Raw genomic sequence first — 23,897 nt, 5'->3', positions numbered from 1 at the left:
AATAAAACAACTTTTAATGAATTTGGCAGCTTGTACCTCTGATATCTTAATGATAGTGCAATTTAAAATGGGTGGAAAACTCTTGTCTTTAACTTGTTAAATAATGGCTCTCAACAATTAATCCATTATCAAAATAGTTGTCCATTAATTTGATGATCAATTTGTTGTCGATTAATTGTGACACCTCTAGTTGATGTTAATGTTGGTCGCTAAAGGCCAAATAGCTTACCGACTCTGAGATGACTGTCCGTCTTCGTCAGAAATTGAATCAGCAAGATTGTGCTTCCTTTCAGATAGGGTTGGTCACCGAGAACCGATTGGAACTGGGACTATCGTTCCGGTTCTCCCGGAACCGTTCAAATTTAAAAATGTCTGTTCCCAGTTTCGATGCCTTGTCCTCCAGCCGCGAAGAAGTGACATAAAGCAACTAAGAAGCAGCGTAAACCAATGAAGAATGGGCACGATGACGTGCTTGTGCCCAACGGCAGCGGCGGCAAACAAAAGTGTTTCTTAACTTTGTTGAAATTAATGACCAGTCATCTCAGTGCAGCACTTGGAATAAGATTACATTGTGCAAAGGAGTTTTTCCCGATGTGTAGCGTCTGACGCGCTCTGAGCCTCAGCCTACACCGCGCGGAGCGTCAGTGAAGTCAGCTCTCAGTCAACTGGGTGAGTGAAACAATAAAATACATCTATGCCAACATTGAGACAGCTAAGGTAAACCGTTGCTTGCACTTTTGCACTGATGGGTTTTAGCATTTATTTTAGTCTTCAAACCAATGTAAGCGCCGATGCAAAAAAAAAAAAAAAGCTTAACATTGGGCTAAAACAATAAGCACAAGGAAAGATGGGACACTAGCTGTCGAAATCGAAAAAAAAAAAATAACGATTAGGTTTTATAGACGACAGTAGTGCTGCACCCTGTGAGGGAGGAACAGGACAAGCTAGGACAAGACAGTTCTTGATATCATTTGTAAGTATATTCATTCGATTATTATTTAGTCTATGTTTGGGTTCATTGACCAATTTGTATTTGGTTATTTTTTTCTCACACTCAAAGTGTGACAACCCAATATATAATTCCTTCTTTACTGTGGTTCTTTGTTTATATTTGATTTAAAAAAAAATTTTAAACTCCCTGATATATTTGTTTTGGATTCATGATACCGGTCATGTTTTGTTTTATTCTATTATTTAATTTATGTCCAAATGAAAAGGACATTTTATTTCAGGTCATAATTTAGTTTTAAATGAAAATGGCATTTTGAATATTGCAGTATTATCGCATGTGGCCTGACCGACCTCAATAAATGGACCTTTAACTCATTTGCAGCCCTTTGGGATCTGTATTTGAGTACCCGCTGGCATATGAAAGGCTCAGCTGATCGTGAATTAACATAGAGATATTAACAAAGGATTAAAAATAATAATAATATATAAGTGACAAAGCATTAAAAACATTACTGAAATGAAAATCGGCAGAATTTAAACACATTTAGTGCTCTTGTAATGTTATGGGTCAAATTAACTCATTTGAAAATCGATTCATATATTTTGTTATATTAGTATTACATTCGAAACTCGTTATGTTAGTATTAAACTCAAAGTCGAAGAAGAGGTGGAAAGCGGGTTCTTCGCCAGAAGGAGAGGAGGAAAGCACAGAGGCTAGAACTGAATGTGGGAACTTTGAATGTTGGGACTATGACAGGAAAATCTCGGGAGTTGGTTGACATGAGGATTAGGAGAAAGATTGATATATTGTGTGTCCAGGAGACTAGGTGGAAAGCCCGTAAGGCTAGAAGTTTAGGGGCAGGGTTTAAATTATTTTACCATGGTGTAGATGGGAAGAGAAATGGAGTCGGGGTTATTTTAAAAGAAGAGTTGGCTAAGAATGTCTTGGAGGTGAAAAGAGTATCAGATCGAGTGATGAGGCTGAAACTTGAAATTGTGTATAATGTGATTAGTGGCTATGCCCCACAGGTACAATGTGACCAAGAGATAAAGACAAATTCTGGAAGGAGCTAGACGAAGTAGTTCTGAGCATCTCAGACAGAGAGAGAGTCGTGATTGGTGCAGATTGTAATGGACATGTTGGTGAAGGAAATAGGGGTGATGAAGAAGTGATGGGTAAGTACCGCATCCAGGAAAGGAACTTGGAGTGACAGATGTTGGTAGACTTTGCAAAAAGGATGCAAATGGCTGTAGTGAGCACTTTTCCAGAAGAGGCAGGAACATAGTGTGACCTACAAGAGCGGAGGAAGAAGCACGCAGGTGGATTCATCTGAAGGAGGTTACAGACAGCATAGGATGGTGGTGTGTAAGAAGACTCACGGTGAACAGGAGGAGCTTCCAGAAGACTGGACCACTACAGCCAAGGTGATTAGAGAGACTGGTAGGAGAGTACTTGGTGTATCTTCTGGGAGGAAAGGAGAGAAGGAGACTTGGTGGTGGAAGCTCACAGTACAGGAAATCATACAAGGAAAAGTTGCTAAAAAGAAGTGGGACACTGAGAGGACTAAGGAGAGGCGAAAGAAATACATTGAGATGCGACATAGGGCAAAGGTAGAGGTGGCAAAGGCCAAACGAGGCATATGATGACATGTATGGCAGGTTGGACACTAATGAAGGAGAAAAGGATCTATACAGGTTGGCCAGACAGAGGGATAGAGATGTGAAGGATTTGCAGCAGCTTAGGGTTATTAAGGATAGAGATGAAAATATGTTGACTGGTGCCAGTAGTGTGCTAGATAGATGGAAAGAATAATTCGAGGAGTTGATGAATCACGAAAATGAGAGAGAATGGAGAGTTGAAGAGGCAAGTGTGGTGGATCAGGAAGTGGCAATGATTAGTAAAGGGGAAGTTCGAAAGGCATTAAAGAGGATGAAAAATGGAAAGGCAGTTGGTCCTGATGACATTCCTGTGGAGGTATGGAAGCATCTAGGAGAGGCGACTGTGGAGTTTTTGACCAGCTTGTTCAACAGAATTCTAAGCGCGTGAGAACATGCCTGAGGAATGGAGGAAAAGTATGCTGATGCCCATTTTTAAGAACAAGGGTGATGTGCAGAGCTGTGGGAACTATAGAGGAATAATGTTGATGAGCCACACAATGAAGTTATGGGAAAGAGTAGTGGAGGCTAGACTCAGGACAGAAGTGAGTATTTGCAAGCAACAGTATGGTTTCATGCCTAGAAAGAGTACCACAGATGGATTATTTGCCTTGAAGATGTTGATGGAAAAGTACAGAGAAGGTCAGAAGGAGCTCCATTGTGTATTTGTAGATCTAGAGAAAGCGTATTACAGAGTACCCAGAGAGGAACTGTGGTACTGCATGCGGAAGTCTGGAGTGCCAGAGAAGTATGTTAGAATAATACAAGACATGTACGAGGACAGCAGAACAGTGGTGAAGTGTGCTGTCGGTGTGACAGACGAATTTAAGGTGGAGGTGACACTGCATCAGCCATGAGGCCCTTCCTGTTTGCAGTGGTGATGGATAGGCTGACAGATGAGGTTAGACTCGACTCCCCGTGGACCATGATGTTTGCAGATGACATTAGGATCTTTAGTGAAAGCAGGGAGCAGGTGGAGGAACAGTTGGAAAGATGGAGTCCAACCGTCCAGAGCAATGGTGAGTGTGGTCAGGAAGTGAAGAAACTGGTCCAAGCAGGTTGGAACTTGTGGAGGAAGGTGTCAGGTATGTTGTGTGACAGAAGACTCTCTGCTAGGATAAAGGGCAAAGTTTATAAAAGTGGTGAGGCCAGACGTGATGTACAGATTAGAGACAGTGGCGCTGAAGAGACAACAGGAAGCAGAGCGGGAGGTGGCGGAAATGAAGATGTTGAGGTTCGCTCTCGGAGTGACCAGGTTGGATAAAATTAGAAATGAGCTCATCAGAGGGACAGCCAAGGTTCGATGTTTCGGAGACAAAGATAGAGAGAGCAGACTTCGATGGTTTGGACACGTCCAGAGGAGAAATCGTGAGTATATTGGTAGAAGGATGATAAGGATGGTGCTTTTAGGCAAGAGAGCTAGAGGAAGACCAAAGAGAAGATTAATGGATGTTGTGAGGGAAGACATGAGGGCAGTTGGTGTTCGAGAGGAGGATGCAGGAGATAGGCGTACATGGAAAAGTATGACGCGCTGTGGCTACCCCTAGAGGGACAAGCCGAAAGGAAAAGAAGACGTATTAAACTTTTCGTGATTAAATGTAGAGTGGGTCATATAGACCCATGAAAAATGCTGGGAAGGCATACTGTGGAAAATACAACAGGAAAATACAGTTAATTCAACAAATGAAAACCTAAGGTGGAAGAAGACATTTAAATGTTACATACATTTGCTCTTTACTCGTCTGTATTTTTGTAATTGTTGCGAGGGATGCGTTTTCTGTTTAAATACCCATTGACTTGACTGCACACTGTACTCGCGTTTTCTTTTGTGCCACAGCCACCTGTGAGATGTGTGGAATGATAGGAGTCCGAGATGCCTTTTATTCCAAAACAAAGCGTTTCTGCAGTGTTTCTTGTTCCAGGAGCTATTCTTCCAATTCCAAAAAAGCAAGCATATTAGCGAGACTCCAGGTAGGTGTTTGCTATTTCCTAAAACTGTATCTGCAGGATGGTATGTACAACAGTAAACCAAACACATACTCTGTTCTGTTTGGATTTTACAAGGGCAAGCCTCCAACAAAAAAAGCAAAAGTATTACAGAAGCAACCTCTTGTGGCAAAATTGGCAGCTTATGCTCAGTACCAAGCAAGTCAACAGAACCAGGCCAAATCAAAAGCCGGTATGTATGATATCTAGGGCTGTCAAAGTTAAAGCGTTAACTCATGATTAATCACAAAAAAATATTGCATTAATCATGTATTAATTCAGATTAATCACAATTTATTTTGACCACACATGCTACCTTAATTGCGGATGGATATCTGAAATGTGGCACAGTTTGCTATATGGTCAGTGATCAGATCAATGCTTACGCCAGCGCAAAGATAAGTGAGGAGACTGACTGGGGTGCTCGGTGGCAAATTTTGCTTTAAGTCATAACGATCGGACTTTTGAAAAAAAGCATAGTAATTTCCAGATTGTGCAGCGGTGAATTCTTTTCATCAAAGCGCAAGTTTTAAATACCATCTCAAAGCAAAATGTGGTACTGTGTGATATATTCGTCAAAATTCAAAAGTGTGATTAATCTGACTTAAAAATTAATTGATTGACAGTCCTAATCACCACTGATGATGATTACAAAGATCACAGTACTGTTCTTTTGAATCCTGCTCTGTGCCACAAACATTCATGTGTGTTTCTACCAGTGGTTCCAACTGAAAGTTTTGACTGGGGTCAGTATATCTGTGTCAATAACACATCTGGAGCTCCAGTCAGCTGTTTCAAGCATGTAAGTATGAACATGAATCATTGCAGAGGTTAAACAAGTATTAATAATTTTCCAATAACATCGTTTCAGGCCCCCATGGGGACATGCTGGGGAGGTATTGAAGAAGGGGTGAGAATTGAAGTGCTCAACTCTGACACCAACCACTTGACTAAGGTGTACTGGATAGCAGAAATTGTTAAGCTAGCAGGTAAGACAATTACTGAATGCATTTGTGGTTTTGTGTGTGTGTGTGTTTGTCGGGAAACAAATTTAGTGTGTCGGCAACTGGCTAAAAATGTTACAGTGGCAGGAAAAAGTAAATGCTTTCTAATTTCTTAAATTTCTGTATAAATTTGTCATCAAATGTAGTCTGATCGTCATCTTCTTCACATGTACAAACAGATTCTGCTCAAACTAATACCACACAAACAATTATATGGATTGTATTTTTATTGAAAATAACATGTTAACGTTCACAGGAGTGAACCCTTGGATTTAATTACTCGTTCACCCTCCTTTGGCAGCAGTAACGTCAACCAAACGTTTCCTCTAGTTGGAGATCAGACGTGCAACGATCACGATGAATTTTGGACCATTCCTCTTTACAAAATTGTTGCAGTTCAGCAAGATTCCTAGGATGTCTGGTGTATAATAGCTCTGTTGTGGTCAGCATCTCAATTGGGTTGAGATCAGGACTTTGAGTGGGACACGCCTAGGGGTGGGCGATTTATGTTTATATATTGCCTATGATAAGATCGTGAAGGTTTTAAAGAAATGCATTGAGTATTCATACTGTCTCAAAAAGAAAACAACCGAACGGGTGCAAGGATGGAAAATGATGAGTCGAGAAAGGAAGAGGTGCATAAAAGTCCTTATTCGCAGAATCAGCAGAGATGATTCAGTGACGTGACTCAGTGGCAAGCAAAACACTGCATGATTTCACATAAAGGAAATATGTAGGAGTCTCGCATTTTCGCGGATGAAACAAGGGTCTACGTCCCTACCGTGGAAATGAGTTTGACAAGACTGACGTCAGTCAAAATAACTAAATGTGCTGAAATTCGGTCACTGTCAAGAGCAGGTCAACGACAAATCTGTTCCACCATTTGCGAATGAACCATAAGGAGTATGAGGAAAACAAGTCCGACTATGCGGGAAAAAAAGAAGCTGCACAACACGTGGAAAACCCTCGCCGAGTCATTTAGCAAACATATGACGGGGAAAAAACGAATTGTGGCTTATCACTGTTTTTGGATAATTTTCACTGATCACACCCAAGCTTGATTACTTCCAGACCTGTTTGATCAAATAATCACTTAGAATCATCTTGACAAAATCAAGTTGGACAGAAGATCTAAAAAAGTTGCACTTAAATTAAACGATCCAAAGAAACTCCAGACTAGTCGAGAAATAGTTATTGACATCTATGAGTCTGTATAGGGTTACAAAAGCCACTTCTAAAGCTGTAGGATTCCAGTGAACCATAGGGAGAGCCATTATCCTCACATGGAGAAAACATGGAACAGTGATCAACCTTCCCAGATTGCCTACAAAGATTACCTCAAGAGAACAGCAATGACTCAACCAGGAGGCCACAAAGGAACTCAGGACAACTTCTAAAGAACTACAGGCGTCCTTTGCCTCAGTTAAGGTCAGTGTTCACGACACAACAATAAGGAAGAGACTGAGTTCCAAGGCAAAAACCACTGTTGACAAAAAAGAACAAAGGCTTGTCTTACGTTTGGGGGAAAAAAACAACCAAAAAAACATCTGAATGATTCCCAAGAGTTTTGGTAGAATATTATATGGACTGGCGAGATGAAAGTTGAGCTTTTTGAAACGTGTGTGTTTCATTAGATCTGGCGTAAATATAGCACAGCATTTCAGAAAAAGAACATCATACCAACAGTCAAACATGGTGGTGTTAGTGTGATGGTCTTGGGCTCCTGAGCTCCTTCCGGACCTGGACAGCTTGCTGTGATTGGAACCATGAATTCTGCTCTTTAACAGAAAATCCCAAAGGAGAATATTCAGCCATCAGTTTTGACCTCAAGCTGAAGGGGTGGGCTCTTGCTCGCTTGGCCACCTTGCCGAAGACTGGTTCAGCCAGGAAGCCCTACCTCTCACCACGAGGTGGCGAGGACACACCTGACCTCCCCCTGCCACAGGGCGCCCAGCCAGCGCCCTGAGCTACCCATGCGGATACTTGGGCAGCTCACGGACGAAGCTCCGTTGGGAGGGAAACGGGCGCCGCACGTCTGCGACCAGCGCCACCCACTGGCTTCGGCCTCCCTCCATTTGGAACATTTGGAACTCTTAACATATTCCCCGTAAGGACTGAACTGGCCAATCATTCGGAAGATGTACCAGCCTGCCTAAATGGTGTTCCATGCAACGTAAGTCCAATTTGCGGTCTACTAAAGTACAGTTTGGTGCATATTTGGGTTTAAATTAACGGTAACAGGAACCCCCCAGCTTTATGCATTGTCACTGTGCATGCTCATTCCACCCTCACATCACAAGTTCAGCTTCCTTTACCAATGTTTGTCTGTCCTTTGTTTTGCTTTTCTCTTCATTGCGCCCCTGTAGATTACTGTTAGATTTCATAAAATTTTCTATAAAAATCCACTATCTGTATCATTTGTGTGTAGCGTGTATTAGTTGAATAAAAACGTAACCAGTTGTCTTTTCTCTCCGCTTTGATGCTCCTGGCGTGTAATTCACTCAGCGTCTGTGTGCAAAGTTGAATCTTGCAACTCCGTGGTCGTCTGGCGTGTCCGTTACATATCCCCCCTTTGTCGGCTCGATGGCGGATCTAGGCGACGTCTCGTTGGAAGATGGCACAGGTTGGCAGGAACACACACAACAACGCAGTTACCCAAGTACATTGCATATCACCCCCCTTATGGCTGTAACAATTGTTCATGGCAACTTCTTAAAGTCAGCCAAAATGTGCATATAGGTGTCGGTGTCAGGGTTGATGTGTGTGGTTAGGTGTGCGTAGGTGTGTATATTGGGATGGCAGTGAGATCAGTAATTCGGGGCAGGGGCGAAGTTAAAACTATGGGTAAACTAACAAGGTGTAGAGTTCTCAAAAGTCAAACAAAAACGAGGAGAAACGCAACACGGCTCTACGGAGGAGAAAGAAAAAGAGAGAAAAGGTAGCTAGCTTCAACTTGGCACATAGGGGGCACAGAGGTCAGGTATAGAACTCGACATCAATCAAGGACATGGAAGGTGCCAAGTAGAGATTCTAATCTTGGAGAGAGCTGAATCCTAGTCTAGATTCAAAAGGGGGTAGAGAGGTCCGGGGGTCTATTTAGGTCAAGGAGGACCTCCTCCCCTGTCTGTATGGGGTTAGGTTTGGGTTCAGTCGTTCTTTTCCGGCGGAAAATTTTGGATTACGTATTTGAGCACTGGTTCAGAAGACCCTGCAAGTTCTGAGTCTTTCGATAGAGCAGGTAGGCGATGCCGAAAGTCATGCAGTAACAGAGACTGACCAAAGCAATTAAGATGTTATCTGCTGCGGACCAGGAGTGCATGAGCGAGAGCTCGGGTGTTCTGCCCTCAATGCTAATGGCGCGTAGGGTGTTCTCAATGTGTGTGATGTCAATCGCCTGAGTTCCTTCAAATTGAATCTGTGTAAGAGTCTCAGTATCAACCTCCAATTTGTACTGTCCGAAGAAGTTAGAAATCTTGATTTAGCTCTCATAATTGTCGGGTGGCAGGTGGGAGAGGGCGACGTCATCAATATGTGAAATGGCATCTTTGGGGACGTTGAGCCACATGGTTTGATTTGGCAGGGCGCGTCTCGTCGTGGTGGTCGTAACGCAGCGTTGCGCTTAGGGCTGGCGTGTTGACTAGCCATTTGGACCCAACAATTTCCACGTGAGTCGTAGTAACCTCGTAGCGAGGTGTAGCTTCTGCTCTACACCGCGACCCATCCTTCATGGACTTCATGCCACAAATCTCATCAGCTACATCTCGGATGAACGGCTTACTGGAACACAGGTAATTTATGTCTTTTGTGACATCATGTGCAGATTTGGCCCCAGATACAGATGAGGATTGCTATTATAATAGGCGACTACCGCGGGAGTACTGATTCAGACCGAAGGGTTGCTTTGCCAGATGCCAACATTAATTACGTCTTTTAGGCGATAGATGTTGCGGGAGTCGAGAGTAACAAGGAAGGATATTTCTCGGAAGTCGGGGTTGACGTAGAAGACAGTGGAATTCCCGAGTGAGAAAGACAAGTGGGCTTGGACAGGGCTAATGGGGCTTGCTAGAGCTTTAGAAAGGATGCTTTCGACAAACAAAGCTCAGGGGTACCAAGTATGGAGGAATTCTACCCATTGCTACGTTGTCTATGGATGAATAGAGTTCATATAGCATGTCATTCATCAATGTGGTAACCATCTGTGTTTGAGCATAATCTGTTCGGAGCAGCGACAACAGAGAGGTTATGATCTGCCTATTTCGGTTAAAGGTTGCACTGCAAGCGTCGGGAACTAAGATGGTTTCTCTTAGCGTGTTGCTTAGCAATCAGGAAAGGGTGGGCCGGGTGGGTAAAATGGCATAGAGGTGCACTTTTTTTCCAGAGAAGAAGTGCACGGGGAGTCCGAGGTCTCTCAGGAGAGAGAGAGAAAACCCACGTCTAGTTCTGTTTAACCCATGCATGTGTAAAAATCACGAAAGAAGCAAGATGACTTAGTGGCCATCGAAGGAGCGGGCCAGCTACGTAGAGAAGTCACAATGAAGCCCAGCGTGATGGCTGAAAATGCTGTCCATTGTTAGGGACATTGTCCACAAAATGCGTTTCGAAGGACACGACTTCACTATTTATTAGGGGGTCGAGTGAGCTCGAAAGGTTGAGGGAAGGTCACGAGCGACGCCTGGCATCACAGGTGCGGTCCCCCCTTTTGTAAGCTCGTCAACTGGTTGCGGTTGTTTTGGAGGGTTCGGAGTGCGGACCATGTGCATGTCAGTTAGGCTGCAGTCTAGTGAGTCCTTAGCGAATGACGTGGCGTGTTTGATTAGCAAACGCTGTCGTTTGTCATCGGAAATTAGGGTGTCAGCATCCGCTAGGACCTGCTGCACGTGGGTTTCAAAGTCGGGATAAGAGAGTGGGTGACTATCACACGGTGTTACCGGTGCCGGCGAGTTGGTTCGCGAGGAGTCTGAGGGAGTGGGTGAAGCCGCGGAGATGCGCTTTCGGGTGCAGTTGGGATTGTACTTAGCGTATGGGTCACCAGGTGTTGCTCTGTAGCCAGGTCCACTGTGATGATGTCATCACCCTCAGTAGGTTCCACCGGAACGAGAACAATGTGTCACGAAGGAACAGTGAGTTGTACTCCCCCACAGGTAAGCAATGGGGAGAGGTCTGCTGGGAGGTGACCAATCATGGGGACCCTGAGAGTGAGTCGTGGAAGTCGGAGCAGATCAAGAGGCAAAGCCTACTAGATGTGGGGATGCAGATGTCGTTCCATGTGTGGTTGTGAGTCAGCAGCACGGTTGTCCGGGAAGCGTCTAAGAGGGGTGTGGCATGCAGCGACAAACCCAGGTCGTTAAACTCCGGTGAAGGCTGAAAGAACGCATGTGGACCGGTTACTGATTGGTTAGGGAGCGTGACCAGTCGAATAGGGAAGTGAACAGTCGACGCTTTTACTATAACTTCGTCTTCACTCAAAGCTTCGCAAGCGTCAGGGACGGTTTGTCCTGACTTAAGGTTTAACGGTTGAAAAACACGGTTGGCGGAATCGCTATTAGCGCGCGACAACAAAACATTGTTAATGTGTCAACTTGAACGGTCATAACCTTTCACCTGTCCAATACATTCCCAACAGTGAAGCATGGTGGTGGCATGCTGTTGGGGTGTTTTTCAGCTGCAGGGACAGGACGACTGGTTTTAATCAAAGGAAAGATGAATGCGGCCAAGTACAGGGATATCCTGGACGAAAACCTCCAGAGTGCTCGGTACCACAGACTGGGCCAAAGGTTCACCTTCCAACAAGACAATGATTACCCTAAGCACACTGCTAAAATAACGAAGGAGTGGCTTCAGAACAACTCTGTTCTTGAATGGCCCAGCCAGAGCCCTGATTTAAACCCAATTGAGCATCTCTATAGAGACCTGAAAATGGCTGTCCACCAACGTTCACCATCCAACCTGACCGAACTGGATAGAATCTGCAAGGAGGAATGGCAGATGATCCCCAAATCCAGGTGTGGAAAAACTTGTTGCATCATTCTCAAAAAGGCTCATGGCTGTATTTGCTCAAAAGGGTGAGTCTACTAAATACTGAGGAAAGGCTCTGAATAGTGTGTGATATTTAATTTTTTCTTTTCTAATAAATCTGCAAAAATTTCAACAATTCCGTTTTTTTCTGTCAATATGGGGTGCTGTGTGTACATTTAGGAAAAAAATTAACTTAATTGATTTTATCAAATGCCTGCAATACAACAGAGTGAAAAATTTAAGGCGTCTGAATACAATTCTTTCCGTACCCACTGTATATAGCTATTAAATTATGGTATATGACATGCTGTATATCTATACATGTTATATAGTTATATGGTTTATACATATATAGGTTTTCATTCTCATTTTGTTTACACAGTCATAGGTCACATAGTTGTATGTATCCTCCGAATCCAAACTTCCACCAAGGCAGACAAATAAAACGGATGATACAATGCGGACCCCATTGTGACCCCACAGATTATTTACAACCAAGGAACAACCCCCTCTGCAAGACAACAAGCATTCATTAATGCATGTGATTCCGCAGTTTTGGATGGCACCTGGGAGTGGCTCAATGGTGGAGGACTCCTCACAACTCCTCTTGGTCTGAACATAAAAAAGAATTAGTACAAAATCCCATGCATCTCCCAACAACTCCTGAATTTAAATCGTCTGCCAAAGTTTACAACTACAAAGACAATTTGGTCCTGTGCTTTAATTTGTATGAAAACAACTAGTTCACACCTGGTAGTGGTTTGTCTGGACCAATTTCTCCTGTTAACATTTTAGTGTTGTTGCATGTTTATAATCGTATTGACGATTAAAAGTTCTAATTTAGCAAAATCTTAAGTGTGTTGTAGAACAATGACTGAATGAATACCTACATTTGATGTAACTGGTTTAACTTGGTGTTATTCCCATTGAATTCTATTCATGGACACAAACACGGTTATCTGATAAAAGCCTTTTTTTTTTTTTTTTTTTAAGAAACCAAGCCAATTTACATTTAAATAGGAGGAAAAATATTCCCATCTTTTCCTTATCCTACAACTCCACATCTGCTAAAAATTATCCTCCATTTTCTAATTATTTCCACTTGCCTCTGCTTTTCTGTTCAACTTATCTGCCAATCTTACTTTTCCTCAATTTCCTCTTAATTTTCTTACCTTCTCTTCAATTATTTATCTTTCCTGTTTTGTTTCACTCCTCTAATGCACACAACTAGAGCTGTAAAAATAACACATGGTCTCTCTCGATTTATATAATCACAAGCCTCTAAGACACCTTCTTTGATATGTATTACCGCCAGTTGATTTGCTGTTATTATTTTACTTTTATCCTTATTCAACAATTCTCTGATTAGGGCCATTTGGCCCAGGTTGGTACAGGGGAGGGTTGGCGCACCCCTCCCCGCACCCCTCCCCTATCTGTGATTTTTCACACGTCTGTAAAAGGGTCCGGGGGCTTTTGTTCCGAGGGACGGGGGAGGGCCCTGCCTCCACCACTCGGAACCTCCCGAATGGGACGTGTGAGTATAGTGAGGTTTCTGTGAACACAATTTATATTTCAACGTCTCCCATTACTTTCTTTTTAAATCTCACCTCATCAGTTAACTTTCTTAATTTTTTTCCATGTTTTGCTTTGTCGAATATAGTGGCTAATTTTGTGGATTTTGTTGTTTCCAATTGTCGTTTTTGTCTTTCTAAAATTATTAACAGTTGTTGTTTGGTGGGATATGGACCAAGACCTCCGTCAAACATGTTTGCATTTGCCCATTTGTTCAAATCTAATATTTCGGTTGCAACCTTGTTTGACGGGCACTCTTCGATTCTTTTTGTAGCAAGCTTGCATATAGCGTTGCCCCAAGTCCCTTGTCCTGTATTTGCGGCGGAAGCCATTGTGCATTTCACCTCCCCATTGTATTCGGCCATTTTGTCATAATACAAACACACAGAAATCTGATCGGTTTTCTATACCGCTATCCAAACAGACCCCACGATCACAATCGAAGTTGCTCACTAATTTACAGGCCAGGACTTAAACCTTCCTATGTGTTCCTTTCATTTACTGTAACGACCTAATTAGTTTTTTTTTTTTGGATCGACTAAAAACAAACTTTCTGCTGTTTTTAAGACAATTACTTAATTATATTCTAGGAGCCTTTGGCGTAAGAACAGTTTATTTTTTTTCGTTCTGCTTTTAAGACCCCTGCAATTCGCCCCAAATATTTTATTCCGTGAGCGAGCCTAATTTTATCTCTCGCAGGATGTCAAATCCTAATTTTGTAGAGATTTGTTGGAGACTATTAAACCGCCATTGAATGGACTACAAACCATCAAATGTTCCTTTTATCACGGAGTGGAGTCACCATTCCATCTATTTTGTGCACAGGCTTTTCAACCTAAAACCATATCCATAACCATTCTTTTTCTTCGCCTCACAGCTCCTTCTGGATATAAATCCCATCAGATAATTTAAAATTTTCGTCGTCGCGGAGTTTGGGAATCTCAGCCTTGTAGAATTTGCCAATTTTTAAAGATTTGCGTGCCGGCTGAATCTAAGGATTTCAAACCTGTTTAGGCGGCAACACGCTGGTATCCCGCCAGGGATTTTAACCCGAGGCGCTAGCGCGTTTTTCACACAGAGACACAGACAAAAACACACTTTTTCCAACCTTTTCAATTCTTAAAAACGTACCCTTATTTGTAAGTTTGTTTGTGCCACTTAAATTTAAACAGCACTGGGAGAGAGTGAGGCGAGACGATCCGGCAGAAATTTTGAAAAAGGCTTTCTGCTTACCTTGATTTTGCTGCAGTTTCAGATGTCTCAGCTCGCCTCCCCGGCGATGTACCTCTCCAGAATCCGGGTCACGGCACCATTTGTTAGAGGTTAGAAAAAGAGAACAAGGAAAAGTCCCGGCCCAGGTACAACCCGCCGGCCGTACAAACCTCTATTGCCCGGTTCTTTTATTCTGGTCAAGGTAAAACTTCATTGATTAGGCCGGATGGAACGTTTAACAATTTATTCGAAAATGCAAAGTCAAACAATAAGCTGGGAAAAGGTTCAGTGCTCGGCTCTCGTCCACTTGGTTCAGAACAACGCCCATGGTGAAGAGACGCGTCCAAGCTTCAGCCTGCTTGTTTTGTGGCCAAAACTGCTTCCCGTCGTGACGTCTTGCAGTCTCGGACCAATCCTAGCTTCACCTGTATATGAGCTCCGTTCGGAAATTCAGTCCGATGCTCCCATCGCGCCCCGGGAGCGCGGCACCCAGAGACAGTGTCAAATTCCGCTTATCCGCAGGACTAATCGGGAGAAATGTCCTGACCGACTCTCCGTTTAAAGGGTCAATTGCTCCCGTTGTATAGCGGGAGCATTTTTAAGCCGGTGTTGAGATGAATTCGCCTAGGTGTGCTAACTGCCTTTAGTTTTACGGAGCCAATCCGATCTGCTCTCACTTATCACCCCTTGATGAGTAACCGTACCGAGTAAAAGGACAATAATGTGAGCGCTCCGTTTTTACAGCAGCTCCATCTCTATGAATCGTTTGCACTTGTCATTGACCTCGTAAATTTAACAATCCTTGTTAGGACCGTACGGATTTGTTTTTGTATTAAGCCGAAGTGATATTGATGAGTTACTTTTTGGGATAGTATTACGACCCAGTGATATTAGTGTCGTCGACGTTCATTCACTTATAAGAGGTTGAGTGGTAAGTATGAGGCAACTCATATTATAAGAATGACAAAAATAGAAAATAATTAAATCAAGGTTTTTAATAAAGTGATGATTAAAGGATAGAATATTAATATGACAGCAAGTGTATGTAATAGAGTAAATTGATAATAATAATAAAAATGAAAAGAAGTTGCAATAGTTAAAAGTATAAAATCACAAGACAAGTATATCCTTTTGAGTGAGCTTTAAGGGGTGATCAAGTCCTACAGAGCCCTAAGCCTAATTAATAATAAGGTATTTTGGAAAATAAGAATCTCTGAACAGCTGACTAGCCCTTCTCCCTATTCACACAATGTCGATGGCGGTCCTCATAATTACCTTATTATAATATTCTTTTAGTCTTATCCAATTAAGGAGGAAAATCCCAAAAAATAGACAAGCTATCCAAGTAGCCTGATTAATTCCTCCTGTCAGCATGTCCCCGTCATTGCGAGAGAGAAGAGCGTGCGTCTCCCTATCCTTTGATGGATAAGAGAGCCCCGTGCGTTCGCGTGTGAGGCTCTTTATAACCTTGGTTGGGCTTTGACCCCTCTTCTTCTAAAATGTTCTGTGTTTGTACGACCTTTCGTGTCCTGAAAGTACCTTTCACGTTCCCTTTCCAGTGTGTCCTGACTTCAACCCTCATTTGCTCACTCAAATAGGTATTCGGCAATGCATTCAGTTACAAGCATCTTACATGTCTTGAACTCAAATAATACATTCAATAACACCATGTTAATCTCTTAGCAGTATGCAATAAATGGGTATATGTCCTATGTCAAATAAATGTATAAACATTCATGTGAATACAATTGCCTCATGCATTCAACAGGTTTGTTCTTGTCTTTGTAGTACATCATGTGCTGCTTCGTCTGAGAGTGACAATTCTACACATGTTACAGTCTTTGCACAAAAGCAGTTTCCAAGCTTTATCTAATACAAAAGTAAGAATAAGGTAAAACAACTTTACTAAGCTTGATGTACTCAGTATCAAGCGATCTTATATAGGAGAACATCAAAGAGAGCATATACATCAAAAGTATATTAAGTATATAATATTAATTAGATTTAAATGTTGTTGATACCAGTATGTGTATGTTTATTGTGATATGGATTTTGATAGTATAAGGATATTAAGATAACTTATGCTTGAACTGGCGACTCTTAATCATGGCCTGAAAATAGGTTTGGCGACCTCTGGTGGTTAAGAAGACGTTTGCTTGAACTGGCGTGTCATAATCATGATCTAAATTTGGTTTGGCTACCTCTGGTGGTTAAACCAGGAATTGCAACTGGGGCTGAGCTCACTCACAGGAACCCAGCCACATAAGCCAATCACTACCTTTCACTCCATCGCTTCATGTGGCTTGGCAACCCACTTGACAATGCTCCACTTTCTATACTTTTACTAATGAACGTTGGCTATTGCTAGGGATACGTCAGTATATCCGCCATATAGAATGTTTCAGTTTTACTTGTATTGAGTGGCACACACACGCTAACATGCTAAAACGCGCTGAGTTACCGAAGGTTCCGCGGTAAAGGGAGCATACCCGGAGTGAACTTCCCAATGCACCCTATGTTGATATGTTATGTGTTTGTTGTGTCACTGCGACTAACTGAAATGCAATTATGTTTATAAGGATACCTGATGTGTATCTATAATGGAATGTATAAAACAAAAGTGTATGCAGTGTTGTGTAAGCGTGCAGCCAGTAATTTATATCAGATTGGATGGGGGAGGGGGCTTGTGAGCCACAGCCAACAGAGTACAATATTGTGTCAGGTCCTTACAAATGAATTAAGAGGAATGTTGTCTGGCCCTGTCTAACTCTTTGTAGGGGTTGAAGTAAGTATGGAGTTTAGTTTTTCTCCACCTACGTTCTGGTTTCCTACACTTTGATTGAAAAGGCCTTTACCATCACAGTGCACCTCCATGGTGTTTTAGGTCTGCTCAAGGTTTTCTTAGTTTTAATAGGAGCAACAGCATCCATGACATTTGAGATTTTCCAGGTGAATTTATATACAAGTTCATTGACTGTCTCTGCATTCACTGCTGGTGACACAGCTATGGTGTCCATAAACCTAGCGCTGGTACTCTCATTTATAGGCTGTACCTTTTCTTAATAGACACACAGGTTGGCTGAATCTGTGAGAATGTGGAATTCAAATAACACACAAATGATCAGAAATAGCAAAGTCCTGAATGTCAACTGATTAAAATCTCATCATCCTCAGAGATTACTTGGTCTAAAATGTGACCTTGAGTGTGAGTTGGACTAGATGAGAGGTCAAATGTGTCCAGTATAGCAGAGTTCTTGGGATTTTTTTTACCCATGCTGTTGTCAACATGAATGTTAAAGTAAAATAGTTCTAGTCAGTCAGATAACTGACAGCAGTTCTGAAAATTCCTCCCTAAAATTTCCATTGTGTCTTGGAGGTCTATCAGTTATTAAAACAGTAACCTTTGTAATTTTATCACCTTTAACTTGGGATGTCCCGATCCAACTTTTTTTTTTTTTTACTTCTGATCCCTTATTGCGGCATTGAATTTTGCCTGATACCGATATCTGTCCGATCCAATATCAGCAATAATCATACATACATTACTTATTTTGTAGCATGGAATGTTAGAAAAGGCTTGATGAAGTGATATTACTCAGCGAACAATAATCAGCAACAGTAGGTATGAGGAAAAACGGACCCATTTATTATCTATTGGGTTACATACATAAAGTAACTTTAAAAATAAGGATGTACTACAATTGAATACAATAATTATATTAGCAAATCCTGAAAAATAGCTACAGTAAAACCAATAACAAAATATATATTTAAATTGCAACAGAACCACCCGCTTAACTTAAAATAAGCATATGTAAACCAAATAAAATTAAATAAGAATACATCAGAAATCATAAAAAAAAAAAATAATAATGAAGTTCAATTTGGATTTTTAATTTGTTTAATTTTTTTTTTTTTTACTGTCAGTATATGGTGGGAACATTTGCGTTCTCCACATGCACAGCAATACACTTTTGAACTTCATGATGCAAATTATGTATTTGTTCTGATGTATTTGAACATTCAATTGGTGTAATTGTTTTGTAATGTGAGTTAAGTTTTACAGTCAACATAAACTGAAGTGTAAATAAACGACTTTAAGTAAGCAACATTAATTCTTACTCCTTACTACTATGTTAGCACCTGAGCAAGCTCTAGTTGTGATCACGCGGGATCTGCATGCCATCCAGGTGCTTTTAGTAAAGCCAAATAAAAGTGCTGGAGTGGAGCATGGAATGAACTGCTTGTATCAGAGTGATAAAATTTTATTTCATAGTCGGTCTGATCCGATGCTCATTTTTTGCTGATGGGACAGATTTGCGATCTGAAAGGTCAGGTCGGGACATCCCTAGCTATTACTAAAAAATAAAGATATTGAAAAGATCTAAAAATCACCCAATATAATATCTTTACACTGAAAAAAATATATTTTATTTTATTTTAACCTGTCCTGTTCACCTGCATGGCCATGCAGAATGGTGGAAAGTATTCAGACTCCCTTAAATTTTTCACTCTTTGTTATATTGCAGCCATTTGCTAAAATTAAGGTACACACAGCACCCGATATTCCATCCATCCATTTTCTACCGCTTATCAGAGGTCGGGTCGCGGGAGCAGTAGCTTCAGCAGGGACGCCCAGACTTCCCTCTCCCCAGCCACTTCATCCAGCTCTTCCGGGGGGATCCTGAGGTGTTCCCAGGCCAGCCGAAGGATGTAGTCTCTCCAGCGTGTCCTGGGTCGTCCCTGGGGTCTCGTCCCGGTGGGACGTGCCCGGAACACCTCACCAGGGAGGTGTCCGAATCAGATGCCCCAGCCACCTCATCTGGCTCCTCTCGATGTGGAGGAGCAGCGGCTCCACTCTGAGATCCTCCCGGATGATCGAGCTTCTCACCCTATCTCTAAGGAAGAGCCCGGACACCCTGCGGAGGAAACTAATTTCGGCCGCTTGTATCCGGGATCTCGTTCTTTCGGTCACGCCCCCACAGCTCGTGACCATAGGTGAAGGTAGGAACGTAGATCGACCGGTAAATCAAGAGGTTCGCCTTTCGTCTTAGGTCCTTCTTACTGAGTCAGATATGCGGACCAAACTCTGACTTCGGTAGTACAAGGACCAAACAGCTTGTATCAGGGGGTTCGGTACCCCATACTCCCGAAGCACCCACCACAGGACCCCCCGAACGACATGGTCGAACGCCTTCTCCAAGTCCACAAAACACATGTAGATTGGTTGGGCAAACTCCCATGCACCCTCGAGGACCCTGCCGAGGGTGTAGAGCTGGTCCACTGTTGCACGGCCAGGACGAAAACCACACTGCTCCTCCTGAATCTGCCATTCAACTTCCTGACGGACCCTCCTCTCCAGCACCCCCGAATAGACCTTACCAGGGAGGCTGAGGAGTATGATCCCCCTATAGTTGGAACACACCCTTCGGTATGTGCATTATACACAATAAATTAGTGTTTTATTTGTTTCTTCGCTGTTTCTCTTCAAATGTAATGTCTACACCTAAAAAAATAAAAACTTCACAGAGCCTACTCAGAAAAATAAATCATTTTACAATCTCATAAATCAGAGGAAAAGAAACTATGTAGGAGTCCCATGATTATTTTATTTGTTAGTTGGCTGTTTCTAAACGTGCGTTGCCTTTGAGTGTGTTCCTGCCTTTCTGACTTACCTTGAATTTTTAGCCTCTAGCAAATAAATCACTGTTAGTACGCAGTACTTTTTAATGTTAGATAGAATAGCTGAAATCTTTTTGTAGACAGCAGAATTCATGGTTCCATTTTTTTACAGAAAGTCTTCCAGGTTCTGAAGAAGCAAAACAGCCCCAAACCATCACACTAACACCACCAAATTTTACTGTTGGTATGGTGTTCATTTTTTTAAATTCAGTGTTACTTTTACGCCACATGTAATGGGACACACACTTTTCAAAAAGTTAAACTTTTTTCTCATCAGACCACAGAGTATTTCCCCAAAAATCTTGGTGATCATCAAGATGTTTCTGGCAAAATTGTGATGAGTCCTAATGTACGTTTTACTCAGCAGTGGGTTTTCTCTTGGAACGCTGCCATACAGGCCATTTTTGCCCAGTCTCTTTCTTATGGTGGAGTCATGAACACTGACCTTAACTGAGGCAAGTGAGACCTGCAGTTCTTTGGATGTTGTTGTGGGGACCTCTTGGATGAGTAATCGCTGTGCTGTTGGGTTAATTTTGGAAGGCCGGCCACTCCTGATAAGGTTCGCCACTGTTCTATGTTTTCGCCATTTGTGAATTATGGCTCTCACTGGTGTTTGCTGGAGTCCCAAAGCTTTAGAATTTGCTTTATAACCTTTTTGACACTGATAGATTTCAATTTCTTATTTGTTCATGATTTTCTTTAGACCTCTGTATAATGTAGCTTTTGAGGATCTTTTGGTCTGCTTCACTTTGTCAGGCAGATCCTATTTAAGAGATTTTTTATTTTTTTTTTAATTTTATTGAGAAAAGATGTGGCAGTCCCCTCCTTGCGCCGTCAACTTATCATTGTGTGTCCCAATGATCCTAGGAGCTAAGTTGTCTGGGGCCTTATGCCCCTAGCAGGGTCACCCATGGCAAACAGGTCCTAGGTGAGGGACCAGACAAAGCACGGCTCCAAAAACCCCTATGACGAGTACAATATGGATTCAGGTTTCCCTTGCCCAGACGCGGGTCACCGGGGCCCCCCTCTGGAGCCAGGCACGGAGGTGGGGCTCGAAGGCACCCATGTGGCCCGGCCGGGCACAGCCCAAAAGGGTAACGTGGGTCCTCCTTCCCATGGGCTCACCACCTGTGGGAGGGGCCATAGGGTTCGGGTGGAGCTGGGCGGTGGCCGAAGGCGAGGACCTTGGCGATCCGATCCCCAGCTACAGAAGCTGGCTCTAGGGACGTGGAATGTCACTTCTCTGGCAGGGAAGGAGCCCGAGCTGGTGTGTGAGGTCGAGAAGTTCCGACTAGATATAGTTGGACTCTCTTCCACGCACAGCTTGGGCTCTGGTACCAGTCCTCTCAAGAGGAGTTGCCCACGGTGAGAGGCGCCGAGCAGGTGTGGGTATACTTATTGCTCCTCGGCTCGGCGCCTGTACGTTGGGGTTCACTCCGGTGGACGAGAGGGTAGCCTCCCTCCGCCTTCGGGTGGGGGGACGGGTCCTGGCTGTTGTTTGTGCCTATGCACCAAACATCAGTTCAGAGTACCCACGCTTTTTGGAACCCTCGGAGGGGGTGCTGGAGAGCGCTCCCGCTGGGGACTCCATCGGTCTGCTGGGGGACTTCAATGCTCACGTGGGCAATGACAGTGAGGCCATGGACGTAATTGGGAGTAACGGCCCCCCGCTCAGAACCCGAGCGATATTCTTTTATTGGACTTCTGTGCTCATCACGGATTGTCCATAACGAACACAATGTTCAAGCATAAGGGTGTCCACACGTGCACTTGGTACCAGGACACCCTAGGTCGCAGTTCGATGATCGACTTTGTGGTCGTGTCATCGGACTTGCGGCCGCATGTCTTGGACACTCGGGTAAAGAGCGGGGCGGAGCTGTCAACTGATCATCACCTGGTGGTGAGTTGACTCCGATGGTGGGGGAAGATGCCGGTCCGACGTGGCAGGCCCAAACGTGGGTGCATGGGAGTTTGCCCAACCAGTCTACATGTGTTTTGTGGACTTGGCGAAGGCGTTCAACCGTGTCCCTTGGGTGGTCCTGTGGGGGGTGCTTGAGGAGTATGGGGTACCAAACCCCCTGATACGGGCTGTTCGGTCAGTGTACGACCGGAGTCAGAGTTTGGTCCGCATATCCAGCAGTAAGTAGGACTCGTTTCCGGTGAGTCCGCCAAGGCTGCCCTTTGTCACCGATTCTGTTCATAACTTTTATGGACAATTTCTAGGCGCAGCCGAGGCGTAAAGAGGGTCCGGTTTGGTGGCCTCAGTATTGCATCTCTGCTTTTTGCTGATGATGTGGTTCTGTTGTCTTCATCAAGCCGTGACCTCCAACTTTCACTGGAGCAATTCGCACCAGAGTGTGAAGCGGCTGGGATGAGAATCAGCACCTCCAAATCTGAGACCATGGTCCTCAGTCGGAAAAGGGTGGCGTGCCCTCGCCAGGTCGGGGATGAGATCCTGCCCCAAGTGGAGGAGTTCAAGTATCTTGGGGTCTTGTTCACGAGTGAGGGAAGAATGGAACGGGACATTGACAGGCGGATTGGTGTAGTGATGGAGACCTTGTATTGATCCGTTGTGGTAAAGAAGGAGCTAAGCCGAAAGGCGAAGCTCTCGATTTACCGATCGATCTATGTTCCTACTCTCACCTATGGTCACGAGCTGTGGGTTGTGACCGAAAGAACAAGATCGAGGATACAGGCGGCCGAAATGAGTTTCCTCCCCAGAGTTTCTCCCTTAGAGAGAGGGTGAGAAGCTCGGTCATCCGGGAGGATCTCAGAGTATAGCCTCTGCTCCTCCACATCGAGAGGAGCCAGATGAGGTGGCTGGGGCATCTGATTCGGATGCCTCCCGGGCGTCTTCCTGGTGAGGTGTTCCGGGCACGCCCCACCGGGAGGAGACCCCGGGGACGACCCAGGACACGCTGGAGAGACTACGTCGTGCGGCTGGCCTTCGAACGCCTCGGGATCCCCCCCGAAAGAGCTGGATGAAGTAACTGGGGAGAGGGAAGTCTGGGCGTCCCTGCTAAAGCTACTGTCCCTGCGACCCGACCTCGGATAAGCGGTATAAAATAGATGGATGGATGGATGGATGAAGATGTGGCAGTATCAGACCTGGGTGTGGTTAGAGAAATTGAACTCTGGTATAATAAACCATGTTCTTATATTTTACTGGGGGCCTAAACATTTTTCACAACACTGTATCACTGAGTCCATAAGGAGCCATTCAAAATTTCTGAAGCTCTGAAGAATCAACATGGTTTAGAAAAAGATAACTTTTAAAAATATCTGCAGGTTAGGCATTATTTTAACACATCTGAAAGAACACTCTAAAGAAGAGAATCGGAGTTACTACAGGAGTTTATATGAAGACTTAAATCCATGGGATGCAACAAAATTACTTCAAAATTGTATAAGGGTATAAGATTATCCAGACATGAGAACACCAACTACATAAAGAAAAAATGGGTGACTTTTCTCACATTGAAGCTTTTTAGTTCAAGATAAGCAATATTCTAAATCTTTGGTTGTAAATATTAGTAGGCTAACTTAAGCTGTCAGACCATTTAATTTTTTTTTTTAAAAGCAGGATAGAGTGCTCTAAATTCAAACTTACGTTGCTGTAATATACTTAAATTAGGTGCCAAGCGGCATCGGGCCTTGTTTTTTTTCGTAAAAAAAGCATTTTACGAAGCGGGAGAAAAACAAAATTTAATTAAATCATATTACATTTATTTATTCATTTATTCATTTATTCATATACCACTTTTACCACTTATACCACTTTTACCACTTATACCACTTATACCACTTATACCACTTATA

General features: G+C 43.3%; 1 protein-coding gene across 4 annotated transcripts in view; it reads left to right on the top strand.

Moving 5' to 3' along the window:
- The window catches only part of mbtd1 (mbt domain containing 1), a 192,051-nt gene that overhangs the window by 25,950 nt on the left and 142,204 nt on the right, over positions 1-23,897 (top strand). For all 4 annotated transcript variants that reach the window (XM_061705439.1, XM_061705436.1, XM_061705438.1 and 1 more), the window contains 4 exons: positions 4,445-4,578; positions 4,672-4,786; positions 5,313-5,395; positions 5,465-5,582. In XM_061705439.1, the coding sequence (XP_061561423.1) occupies positions 4,445-4,578; positions 4,672-4,786; positions 5,313-5,395; positions 5,465-5,582 (450 nt within the window). The remainder of the gene's footprint in view (positions 1-4,444; positions 4,579-4,671; positions 4,787-5,312; positions 5,396-5,464; positions 5,583-23,897) is intronic.

Source organism: Phycodurus eques, chromosome 19 (assembly GCF_024500275.1).
Source record: "Phycodurus eques isolate BA_2022a chromosome 19, UOR_Pequ_1.1, whole genome shotgun sequence".
In the NCBI taxonomy this organism is placed as follows: domain Eukaryota; kingdom Metazoa; phylum Chordata; class Actinopteri; order Syngnathiformes; family Syngnathidae; genus Phycodurus; species Phycodurus eques.
Note: the sequence above shows the minus strand (reverse complement) of the source record. Positions and strands in the feature narration are given on the sequence as shown.